The sequence below is a fragment of the Phocoena sinus genome, chromosome 3, assembly GCF_008692025.1.
Source record: "Phocoena sinus isolate mPhoSin1 chromosome 3, mPhoSin1.pri, whole genome shotgun sequence".
NCBI lineage: Eukaryota > Metazoa > Chordata > Mammalia > Artiodactyla > Phocoenidae > Phocoena > Phocoena sinus.
Window position 1 is genome coordinate 84,728,044 of NC_045765.1, and position 12,169 is coordinate 84,740,212.

The window sequence follows — 12,169 nt, forward strand, 5'->3', positions numbered from 1 at the left end:
TGGTGTTCTGAACATTCTTAGTTATACCCTAATTTCAATAACTGCAAAAGGTTTTCTGGGGTAAACTGTTCCTCGAATTCTTTGGCTACTTCTGAGGATGAAGTCCAAAGAGCTCTTAAATGATTCTCCTTTGGGGGCATTATTGACACAGCTTAATTCGTCCCACATCAGTAAACGTGGATTGATCATTTGTTACGTATGAGTCACTGTGGAGTGTGGAGAAAGGCTTTGGTTTGACTGAGAAACGAAGCGGGAAGGAAAGGCACGTGAAGCTGCCTGCAGGGTGGAGAAAAGGAGCTGGGCGCTCCACTCATGCCGAGAATCATTCCACAGCCCTCACCAGCCTTTCGCTTCCCTGTGGGGTCCGCCTGCAGCCTCTTTCTGCCTGTTGAGCTGCTGGCTGCTGGGACGCTAGGCTTGCAGCTGAAGGGAAAGAGATGAGGTGAGAGATTGTAACAGTGGCGCCAGATTCCTGGTGTCCTGGACCTCCCTGCTCTGATCATAGGGAAACATTAGCCGGATGGGGTATGCCACCCAAACAGGGACACGAAACGTCCTGCTGCAAAGGGAGGGAAATAGAGTCATCAAAAAAATCTACCCTGGCCTGCGGAGAGCCCAGTGCATGTGGTTGGCTGTGAGGGTCCTGGCAAAATCACTGTTATTGTCTGCTCTTTTATTCTCTTCTTAGTGTCCTATTTACAATATTTTAAACTGCACTTAGATGACTCATCTCATTTACATGCAAATTTGAGGTATTACTAAATTCATGTCACCCTTATTTTATCCGTTTTAATACGTGCCCATCTTGGGGCCAGTGGGCACTTGGTGAAAGAGCAGCTGTCACCCGGTGAATGCCAGGTCCCACGGACAGCCAGCACGCTCTCCCGGGAGCCAAGAAGCTCAGAGCGAGGCCGACTCCGGAGGCATATTGCCCAGAAGTCAGCCTGTGGGGCTGTTAGCAGTGAGTGGCTGTTGCCCAGGAGTCTGTGAAGAGTGACAGACCAGCGTGAGGGCAAGAGCCCTGAATTAGGACGCAGGAGTTGACTGTGCTATTTACGACACTTTCACAGACTTACTGTGGGCTCCTTACTTTTCCAGCCTGCAGAAAGGGGAGGGGAGGCCTTTTCTTTGCACCCACCCACCCCCATCCTCAGAGCAGTGCTATTGGAAACAAGAACTTACTTCAGTTATACCCTTGAGTTTGTTAGATGGGCTGGAGAAGCATTGCCTTACAAAACTTACAAAGTGAAGGACAGATTATTTGTTTTATTCTAGCTCATGAGCGGGTTCCCTTTCTCCCCTGAATCATATGTGTATATTTAGTGCATGGGGTACACAAGCCGATACCTCCTCGTCCTTCAGGAGTCCCCTTAAGTATCACTTTTTTTGGAAAGCCCTTTCCAGCCCTCCTGGCGGAGGTCAGGAGCTACTAAGTTTTGTCCACAGCAACCTGTACTTCCCCTAGAAAGCGCTTCTCAGGCCTTGCTGCTGTTGTTGTAATTGTCCATCTTCCCACACCAAGAGGGCAGGGACCATATCTGTCATGCTGGCCATTCTACCTCTGGGACACAGAAAAATGTTTTGAAGGGTAGAAGATTGGAGGGAAAGCTACACCAGTTTATGGCATGGTGCCCTGCTAAAAGGCTCCGTCACGTTTCCATCATGTGTCAAAGTCTCCACAACCACAGTTCCACAGCAGAATGTTCCCCAGGCCAAGTGAGAGCTATTGTAATTTACATTCCCATAGAGCAGCCGCTTTGAAGAGCTTGTAAAGGACTTTGAATTGTATTTATATGTAAACCGCCATCACTTTTTTAATGTTAGCTGGAAAATGAATGTCGGTGAACGTGTCACTGAGTGGGTGCTCAGCTAGGCCCTAGTCTGACGCTTCGCGCATCGCATTGTGTGCAGGGCAATGTGTCCCAGGGCAGAGAGCGCCTGTGTTGCAGGGTCCCGGATTCAAATCCTGGCTGCCATTTACTAGCTGTGTGACCCTGTGTGAAATACTAATTCTGTAGGAGCCACAGTTCATCTGTAATCAGTGGTATTAATGCTTAGATGCTTGGAAAATAGTAGATGCTCACTGAATGTTTTTCCCTAGTCCTCTTCCTCCATCCTTACTGGAATGGGGACAGACTTTTATTTTGCCTATTGGTCATTAGGCTGAAAAATTAACAAATTGCTTTCAAGTATTTTGCCAAAATAAACCATGCTGAAGAATGCGTTTGATTTATCCCGTAGCACGTGAGAGCCTAATCCTGATAAGTGTCTCTCGGTAGGGCGCATGCGGCAATTTTAGTGGGAGAATTTTTCCTTGTCTGGGACTATACTGTATTTTGGAGTACTGTTTACATGTTCCCTGGGACAACAAATGCCAAATACCACTGTAACAAGGAAAACAACAACCAAAAACCAGCCCCTCTGGTAAACAGTGAAGACATGTAGAACTGCTGAAGCCCAAGAAATCAGAGGGTGGAAATAGCATTGTTTTGAGTCAGGAGATCTGCCCACAGTTCCCCCTGTCGCCAGGCAACTGTGACATCAGAAGGAACCTTAGATATCACAAAACTTCAGAATCTTCTGTGGGGCCCTCCTGGGTCTGCTACCCTGAGTGGGGCACTGGATGCTGAAGGCTGAAGTATGAAATCTTCTGAACCGTGTGGGTTTTCACAAAGTTTTGGAGACTGGCGCATGTGCAGTGACCATCAGCATGTTTCTCAGTGTCACCTACCCAGTGTAGTGTGTCGCTCACCTCCAGTAGGAAGGCTGCCATCAGTTAATCTGAAGTATAGCCTAGGCATTTCCTGAGCGCTGAAGTATAGCCTAGGCATTTCCTGAGCACTGAAGTATAGCCTAGGCATTTCCTGAGCGCTGCCCAACAGCCACATGGCCCAGCGACCACCAGCTCATAATGCTGAACCACCATCACGGGCTGCTTTGGTCTCCTGTGCAAAGTTATTGGAAAGCCCAGGCAAGGTGTATCTGGAAGGAGGCACCCGGTGATATCAGATGGAAAGAAGAGAAAGGAGAGTAGCACAAACAATCACCTTGGTTGTGAACTTCAGAAGATTAAAGGAGTTTGGAGCTGCCCTAATGTCAAGACATTAGAGACTGCCACCACCATAGCTAAATGCCCTGGGAACAAGATGAGCTTATCTCCATGATTTCTGGGTATTAGTATTATTTGGCACCTTTTTGTTTCCTCAATACACACTCATGGAACAACTACTATATTAATTTAGCCAACAAATATTTATTGAGTACTTATTATGTGCCAGGCATTCGCTAGCTGCTAGGGGTTTGGTAGTGAACAGAAACAACAAAAACTCCTGTCTCATGAGCTTATATTCTAACGGGATGACAATGTGCCAGAGAGCATGTGTAGGACTGAAAACAAGAAGATGACTAAAATCCTCCTTGCTGTCAAGGAACTTACGGTCTAGGAAAAATGCAATACATTTATTGCTTGTGGTATTTTAAATAGTGTCCACTTTTTGCAGAGAAACTTTCTTCATTAAAAAAAATGATTTTAAGTGGTTCATTATATTCTTTTTTATAAATTAATTAATTTATGTATCTTTGGCTGTGTTAGGTCTTTGTTGCTGCACGTGGGCTTTTCTCTGGCTGTAGCGAGCAGGGGCTACTCTTTGTTGTGGTGCACGAGCTTCTCATTGCGGTGGCTTCTCTAGTTGTGGAGCACGGACTCTAGGCACACGGGCTTCATAGTTGTGGCACGTGGGCTCAGTAGTTGTGGCGCATGGGCTTAGTTGCTCCGCAGCATGTGGAATCTTCCCAGACCAAGGCTCAAACCCATGTCCCCTGCATTGGCAGGTGGATTCTTAACCACTGCGCCACCAGGGAAGTCCCTAAGTGGTTCATTATATTCTCAAGTGTGGTTTTAATATACTCAGATGTCAAATATTTCCCCCCGACATAAGAAGCATGTTCTATTTTATAACAAGAGTCAAAGAGGAAGTAAGAATCACTTAACATAAATGGTTTCTGCAGCAAATTCCATTAGAAATTGTATTTTTTGAACAATAGATATTATTGAGGAGATCATTCAGGCCTAGGCTTGCACTTTCTGGAATTTTCTGGGGAAAGTGTCAATAAGGAGGTGAAGAAACAGGGTGATGGTGTGGATAAATTGGTTAAACTGAATCTCAGAAACTCTGAAGGCTCTCTCCTCACCCTTCTATAGTAGCAGCAACAATAGGATGAAACTATAGTATGATTTACCTTAATTTGCATAGCAGTTTGCCTCACATTTTCAAAAAGTGCTAATAGATGTTAACTCAAAATAGATTAAAATACCAGACAAATTGCTATTACCTTAAAAAGAGTTATAATAATTTTGAAAATGTAAATTATGGCTATACAGTCTTTGGAGAGAACTATATTTCTTATATTAAAAATAAAACCTGTGGTACAAGCTTTTTTTCCCCTTTAATCACAGTAATTTCTTCAAAGGACACTGCGGCATACTTCTTTAAGAAGATACGCTGCATTTTTCAAATCTTATGTGTATATAAGAATTGCCATTGATAGTTTTCAGCAGGTGAAAAAGAAATTATAGAAAACCAGGGATCGCGGGGAAACTTTTTAAAATTCATCTTTATGTTCCTTTTTTTATATTACATACATTTTATGAGTTGGAACAGAGAATGGTCCTTTTCATTCTAGCAAGTGGAGTTGTGCATGACAAAATGCCTACAGAAATGTGTATGTAGGCGTAACGATTTAAAATGATTTGGACCCTCCTGGTGTCTTACACCCAACTTTTTCTCTAAGGCACCAAAGGACTTATGGAGTCTATACAAAGAGGTGAGCATAATTTATACTTCTGAGGAGTAAATGAAAATAACTTCAGTATAAAATTTGTCACACCGTATCGCCAGGAGACACTATAAGTAAAAGATAGAACCTTCCCTAGTGGGAGTACATGTATTTCCCCTGAATAGCTTCTACCCAACAAAGCTCTAAAATGGAAAATTTGCATTTTCCCTACTGCTTTGTTTTGCTAACACAGTTAGCAAAAAGATTGCTTAGAAGACACGTTATATCCACGGAGGATTACCTGTAACGTTTTTCGTACAGCTATACAAAGCCAACTTACTGTCTGTCCTTGCCCATAAGCTATGAAAGCCAGAGATCTAACACACTCTGTATTCTTAGCTATAGGTGGACCTTACTTTATGCAACAGAGATAGGTAAATTGAACTTTGGTAAGTCAAAGGAATATAAAACACATTAAGAGAGCTGACAAAATAACCCTACCATGAAAGTCTTTGCTAAAGTGAACAATTATCTCCTAATTTATGTACTTCATAAATCCATACCTCATGTATCAAGTTTGTTTAAGGTGAATTTTATATCTCCTCTTGAAAAACAGTTATCACTTAGTGATATTTTCTCTTTTTAAAAATTGGACCCTCGGGGCTTCCCTGGTGGCGCAGTGGTTGAGAGTCCACCTGCCGATGCAGGGGACATGGGGTCGTGCCCCGGTCCGGAAGGATCCCACATGCCGCGGAGCGGCTGGGCCCGTGAGCCATGGCCGCTGAGCCTGCGTGTCTGGAGCCTGTGCTCCACAACAGGAGAGGCCACAACAGTGAGAGGCCCGCGTACCGCAAAAAAACAAACAAAAATAAAATTGGACCTCCAAAACAAAATGCCTGTCAACCCTCGGTATAAAACTTTGTACAGGCCTATGTGTAGATTAGAAAAGATGTACTGCAGAAGACAGGCCCCATCTTTATGGTGGGTTTAAATGTTTTCCCTTCTCCCTCCGTTTTCCGTCTATTTTTCAGTTAGTTGTTCCTTGAATGCTAAGTGATTTGGGCCGTGTTTACTTCCTTTCCAATACGAGGCAGATTTTCTGAAAGTCCTCTGACCAGATGACTTCAGCTGTCCCTTAGAAGGACCTGCATCCTTCTGGGTTTGTTCATGGCTAGAGGGTGGAATGTAACCTAACCACAGCCTGGGGAATGTCAGGTAAAGAAAAGGGAGGATTTCCTGAAAGTGGATATTTAAAACCTGGACTGTATTACTAAGAAAAGTTCTGAATTCTTCTCCAGAGAGCATTAAGATAGAATAGATTCTTCTTGTAACCAAAGTATTTTTTAAAAATTTTTATTGGAGTATAGTTGCTTTTCAATGTTGTGTTAGTTTCTACTGCACAGCAAAGTGAATCAGCTATACGTATACATATATCCCCTCTTTTTGGGATTTCCTTCCCAGTTAGATCACCACAGAGCACTGAGTAGAGTTCCCTGAGCTATACAGTAGGTTCTCATTAGTCATCTATTTTATACATAGTGTCAATAGTGTATAGTTACTTCTTGTCCTGCGATGATTTTATTTTGAGCATTACAACTTATGTTATCAAGGTTTATTTCCGAAATATCTCAGAAGTTGAACAATATTGAGCGTCCCTATAGAGAACTGGTCACCCTACCATAGCATTAATTAATTCAATGAATGACCGTTTACTGAACGCCAGCTGTACTAATAAGAGCTACCATTTAGGGACCTTTTTATGTCAGTCGCAGTGTTAGGCATATTGTTTTATCCTTGTAACAGTCCTGTGACATCAGTACTATTATCCAGTTTTTACAGTTGAGGAAACCAAATGGTAAAGTGAAACCAGGATTCCAACCTGTGCCTGGTTGACTCTCAAGTCAACTACAGTTGTCATGTTTCTTCTCTACTTTGTACACAGCTCTATAGCCTTAAAGATAAAAGGCAGTCTCTGGTCCCCAGACTTTGGTTCAGGTAGAAGAGAGAGGCAAGTAAACAGATGGTTGCAACACAATGTGAGAGTGCTTAAATAAGAGACAGGCCTTGCAGTTACCCGCCATGGGTCCACAGAGAAGGTGTACCGAGACCAACCTCGTGGGGAGACAGGCTTGCTTAGGGAAGGTTTCCTGAAGGAGGGAATTCCTGAGCTGAATACAAGTTCCTCTGGGAATTGTTGGTCTTCAGTATGTTGTGATTAGTATGTTAGTGTCTGGCTTTGCCTTGCTCTTGGGTTTCTATTTTTTATTTGTAGTGTGTTATTGTTTTCTCATTCATTCACTGAGAAGCAGGCCTGGCTCATGAATACAAAAATGATCATGGCTCTTGTAAGATCTTACGTGGGAACAGGAGTAGACATTAAACAAAGCAATTATAAACTAACTTTGAAGGTACCATGAACGAAACGTAGGCAGTGTTGGAAGAGTGAATAACCTGGAAGCCTTACCTAATGTGGGGAGGGGGAGCAGGGTGAGGGTAGTGATCAAAGTTCCCTGGGGAAATGACACTGAACTAAGAATAAGGTGGAGTAGGCACGAGAAGGGGACGTTCAGGTGCAAGTGGATTTAACAGTATTCCAGATAAAGAGAACAGCATGTGCAAAGGTCCTGAGGCCAGAAGGAACTCGGACAGCTTGATAACTTTAAATTAGGTCAGGTGACTGGTTAGTATCAAAAATATACTAGAGAGATAGGCATGGCTAGATGATGCATGACTTTCTAAGTGTACTGTTCTAGGCAGCCTCAACTCAAGCAAGACTTAGGATAGAAATTCAAATTTAAAAAATCAAAAATCATATTGCTTAGAACTCCTTTTGAGATCATCAGTTGATATTCTCAACTCTAATTTGTATATCAGTTTTTCTTTTTTATTCAAAATTATTTTGTGTTTTTGTGAATAAAATGTTATACATTGTATCTTCATCACAGAAAGAATTAACTACATGGCTTGGTTGAATTTGGAATGAAAATTGATTTTAATACAAGAAAGTCTTGTATAGAAATGCTGACAAAGACTAAGTATCATCAGTGCAACGTGGAAATATCAACCCTAAATTTAACAAAAAGATTATATATAACATGGTTTACCAAATCACCCAGAAAACACCATGTTATTTCAGAAAAGTGCAGATGACTTAATGTCATGGTTGTCACACTCCCAAGCGTGCTTTCAAAGCAAACAGCAAGGGTTTGATGCTGTTTTAGGTTTTGCCTTGTGGTCCTGATCTTTTTCAATAGTGGACAGACATGGAGAGGAAGCACAAAAATGTGTATCACCAGCACCTTCTTTCAGACCAGCTTACCCAGTATAAATGAAATATTGATGTATTTGAAAATGCCTGAGTGTTCAATAAAGATTTTAAATAAAGCTACCTAAAAGTTGCGGTTCTTAGGTTAATCATTTATTTATCTAAAGGATGAAGGAAGCTGTCTACTTTTGTGATATGAACAGCAATCAGCTTAAAAATAATTGACAAATTAATCCCTTCACAGCACAGCAATTGTAAAGGTGTTAGTTTTAATTAGACCTGTCTGATTGCCTTGTCTAATCAAGAATCAAAGTGGTATCTTTGATGGTTAAGGTCTATTGGGGCCATCCCTGACCTGCCAGCCATGTATGTTTTAATTATTGATTCTTCACAATTCAGCCCTTTCCACAAAGGGACTTGAAGTTTGCAATACCTTAACGTTTAAAGGGAAGAAAAATAAACATTTTCCCCAACACTTCTATCCGGAATCCTGTGTATCCTCTCCACCAATCTACAGTTCTATCCTAAAAAAGCTGTCAGCTGGACGATGAAGTCCAGTGCACACTAGGAGGCTAACTGCTGCCTCACCTCCCAAGCGCTCCATTTTCAATGGACATTGTTAAGATCTTGACAAGTCACAGTCATCTGTGCGTCTAGAAAACACTAATTTCTTGATATCGTGTCTTTTCAGAAAATCCCTTAGGGTGAATGTAGTACTTAGGAAATCAGGGAGGTCACACAAAAAGCGACACTGTCTTCTCACGAAGCATTGGTCACACTGCTGAAAAGGAAGGAGACGAGGGTTCCCGGTGCCGTGGAAAGCGCACCCCAGTGAGCGTGGGCGGCTGGTGGTTTCGGTGGTCCCTGTGGGTGACCGTGGCTCTTCTTTGTGTTTGCAGGTCAGTGAAGTGACAGTGGAGCAGCTGGTGCAGCAGTACCCCCATATCACCTTCAGCACCGTCCTGCAGGACTGCAAGAGGACCCTGGAGAGAGCCTACCAGATGGGCTGGACCCCCAACATGTCTGCTGCCTCCTCCTGACAGCTCTGCCCACGCTTGGGTCCATGTGGATCAGCCAGCAGAGCGGAGAGGAATTGTAGAGTTGGGGTGGGTGATCTCTTGCAAAGGTTTTGACTGTCCCGTGTCTCCATGTGTACCCGAGTGTGTATATCTGTGTCTCGTTTGCATACTGCGTAGCATAAGCTCAATTGCTATTTTGTTCCCAGGTGAGCTGGTTTTTTCCTTAAATAACGATTTTGACAGGCACAGACCTTTAGTTTTTAAGTTCAAAGGCTTATTTCTCTAAAAAAAAAAAAATTTTTTTTTTTTTTTGCTGTAGAATCAAAAAAAAAAAAAGCAGATCCATTATTTTGAGCTTCTAATGACTCCACTGGAGATGCCCCCAAATGAAGGCAACTGCCTTCTTTTTTGATGGGAAAGAATTGTGCGATTCTACTGACGATGACTGGAAAGGAGCCACGTTGCGCTAATTAGAAGCCTGGAAACCAGTACTTTTCAAGATTTCAAGCACGTACACACATATAGGTTCTCATACTCTCTCATACACACACACACACCCACAGCACTTTCTTTCTAGATCATTTTCTGACACAGGGGCCTTTCTCCAGGCCACTGAGGGAGCATGGCATCCACTGTCACTCTGCCTAACTCACTGTCCCCACAGGTGGCCCAACCTGCTTGTCTGGTGGGCGACTTAGGGACTATAGGGGACAAAACCTTTTGTGAAGTTTTCATATGGAAGCAACAATCTGAACTCCCCTGACCAGCTCACAAAAGTTAATTATTCATTATTGTACAAAATTCTGTTGAGTACTAAGTATTTTGAGTTTCATGTTAACATTGTATTAGCTTTTATAATACAATGGATAGTAACTGGTCTGGATATGTTTTAATGATATTTGGAGCTACTCTTAGCATTATCCACATTAAAGCCACCAATGTAATTACTAGTGTGCAGTTATTAAAAAAAAAAACTCTACAGATCATTTAATTATTTTTGTTAATTTTGGTAATTATGAAAGTATATTTCTGAGATTTGGGGCTAGTCACGTCAATAGAAGGTTAATGAGTGAGATATGAGTAGACAATCTTTCTATTAAGTTTTTTTTTTTGCTTTGGGCTTTGGAACAGATTTTTGGATATATGCATGTTGTCATATTTTGAATAATTATTATGCTATGGCAAAGATCTGTTGCTGGTTAATGTATGAGTTAAGAAGAAAAATTAGAAAATCTTTTCATTAAGCTTCTGTTTACACTTGTCAGAAATAAGCATTTCTTTGTTTAATTAAAGATTGCCAGTTTTCAGTTTAGACAGTATCTATTAGTAAATGAATATATGTTTTGATTTCACACATCTTTATGAGTAATTCATATTGGGAACTCAGGCTCAAATAACCTTTCCTATGTCTAGATTTATAATCAAGACAGCAGGGAGGCTTTTTAAGCTAAAGAGTGATTGTCTTTCACAGTAGAGTTAGATATACAAAAACCTGACTTGTGAGTTTGCTATTTATTCTTTCCCAATGTGGACATAACTGTTTTTTGGTCTTTAACAGATATGCTAAGATTTGAGATTCACTTTATATAAGTCCCAGTGTTGCTAAAATGATACTAGCTGTAAGAAATGAAAAATAGCTTTACATTCAAATGCCGTTCACTTATTTATAATAACTCTTTTTGTGTAAACAACTTTCCTTTGATTATGTCAACCTGTTTCTGATGTGGCATGTTTTTGCTTTTAATCCCAATCAGTTTGGAAAATCTAGTCACTAAGCACCGAGAGTATTTTTTCCATCACTAAATGGCTTACTAATTTAATTTCAAGGGAATAAAATTTATGTAAGAAAAAAAAGCTGTTTACTATTAACAAACTGTAATTCTTCTTAAATGTTGAACTGTGTCACCTTCATGTTCACTTCCCCACTACCGAAAACGATCTTAATTCACAATATTTTAACTGATTTTTAATCCAAAACTAATTTATAAGACAATATGTAAAGTAATAGTAGCTTGAGTGAATAAGCAAAAGTTTAATTTTTATATATGTCACACTATATTTTAAATAGTTAAAAAAGACAAAAGGAAGGAGAACCATCGATGATATAGGTGGTGCCATTTCAGTTCAAAGTTGTGATAATCCTTGGAATGTCACAGTTTGGTTGTCAGATGGTTTCAGAAGTGTGTAATCAATTTGTTTTTAATGTTGCGTTGTTTGAATCTCAAGTACAGCACTATAACATGCTTTAGCTTGGGGGTGGGGGTGGGTTGGGGACTTGCACTTATTCTTTAAGATGTTGACTAATCCAGAAAGCCTGATGCATCATAACCTGGAAAACTGCTTTGGTGTGTTTGTAGGAATCTGTGGAAACATCACATCCAGCCTCAAAGCATTAATCACAAAAACAACCAGAAAAAGCATCACCTTGAATGATGCTGTGATGGTTGTTGAATGTGCTCTCATTAGATGCTTTGAAATAAGGCTTAAAATGATTTTTCTGGGCAATATAGAGTTTCTTTTTTTGCTTAGAATGTCATAAATATATGTGAACATGTTTAATGCAGGGCTTTTTATCCTCTCCAAAATGTCAACAGTATTTTCAGAATAAAGACTATGAAATGTATTGCTGTGGTGGAAAATTCTGGTCCTTTGTCTTTAACGTCTCTTTGAGTGGATAAAGGAAATTCATCCAGTTTCGAGTTTCTATATTTCTGTGAATCTTTTGACCTTGCAATGGGTTGCAATAAAAGAGAAAGAAAACACAGTGTCTTTTGTTTTATTTTAGAGACAATAAATGGCCTCCCTTACGCTGGTTGGGTGTGATGCATGCAGCGGTCCGTGTCCTTGGGTGTCTCACTGCAGACTTTATGTAGGTTCAGTGAACCCAGAATAATAAACAAGATTGAATTTAGGAGATTTGCATTTGGCCAGTGAGTACTGAGATAAGATTAAAACCTCAAGGGTTTAAACAGGTGGTCCGTTTAAAGTACCATTCCCTAAACCCTCATTCATTTACTTAGCCATTTATTCATTTTCTCAAAAGTAAATAAATAAACTTATTGAGTAAAAAACATGTGCCAGGCACTGGGCATTTAAAGATAAATAAAAC

At 40.8% G+C, this 12,169-nt stretch overlaps 1 protein-coding gene across 1 annotated transcript in view; it reads left to right on the plus strand.

Moving 5' to 3' along the window:
- Positions 1–11,824, plus strand: part of FBXL17 (F-box and leucine rich repeat protein 17) — a 480,642-nt gene extending 468,818 nt beyond the window's left edge. The window contains exon 9 of the mRNA XM_032627137.1: positions 8,941–11,824. Within this exon, the coding sequence (XP_032483028.1) occupies positions 8,941–9,081 (141 nt within the window). The 3' untranslated portion in view covers positions 9,082–11,824. The remainder of the gene's footprint in view (positions 1–8,940) is intronic.
- The last annotated feature ends 345 nt before the right edge of the window (positions 11,825–12,169 follow it).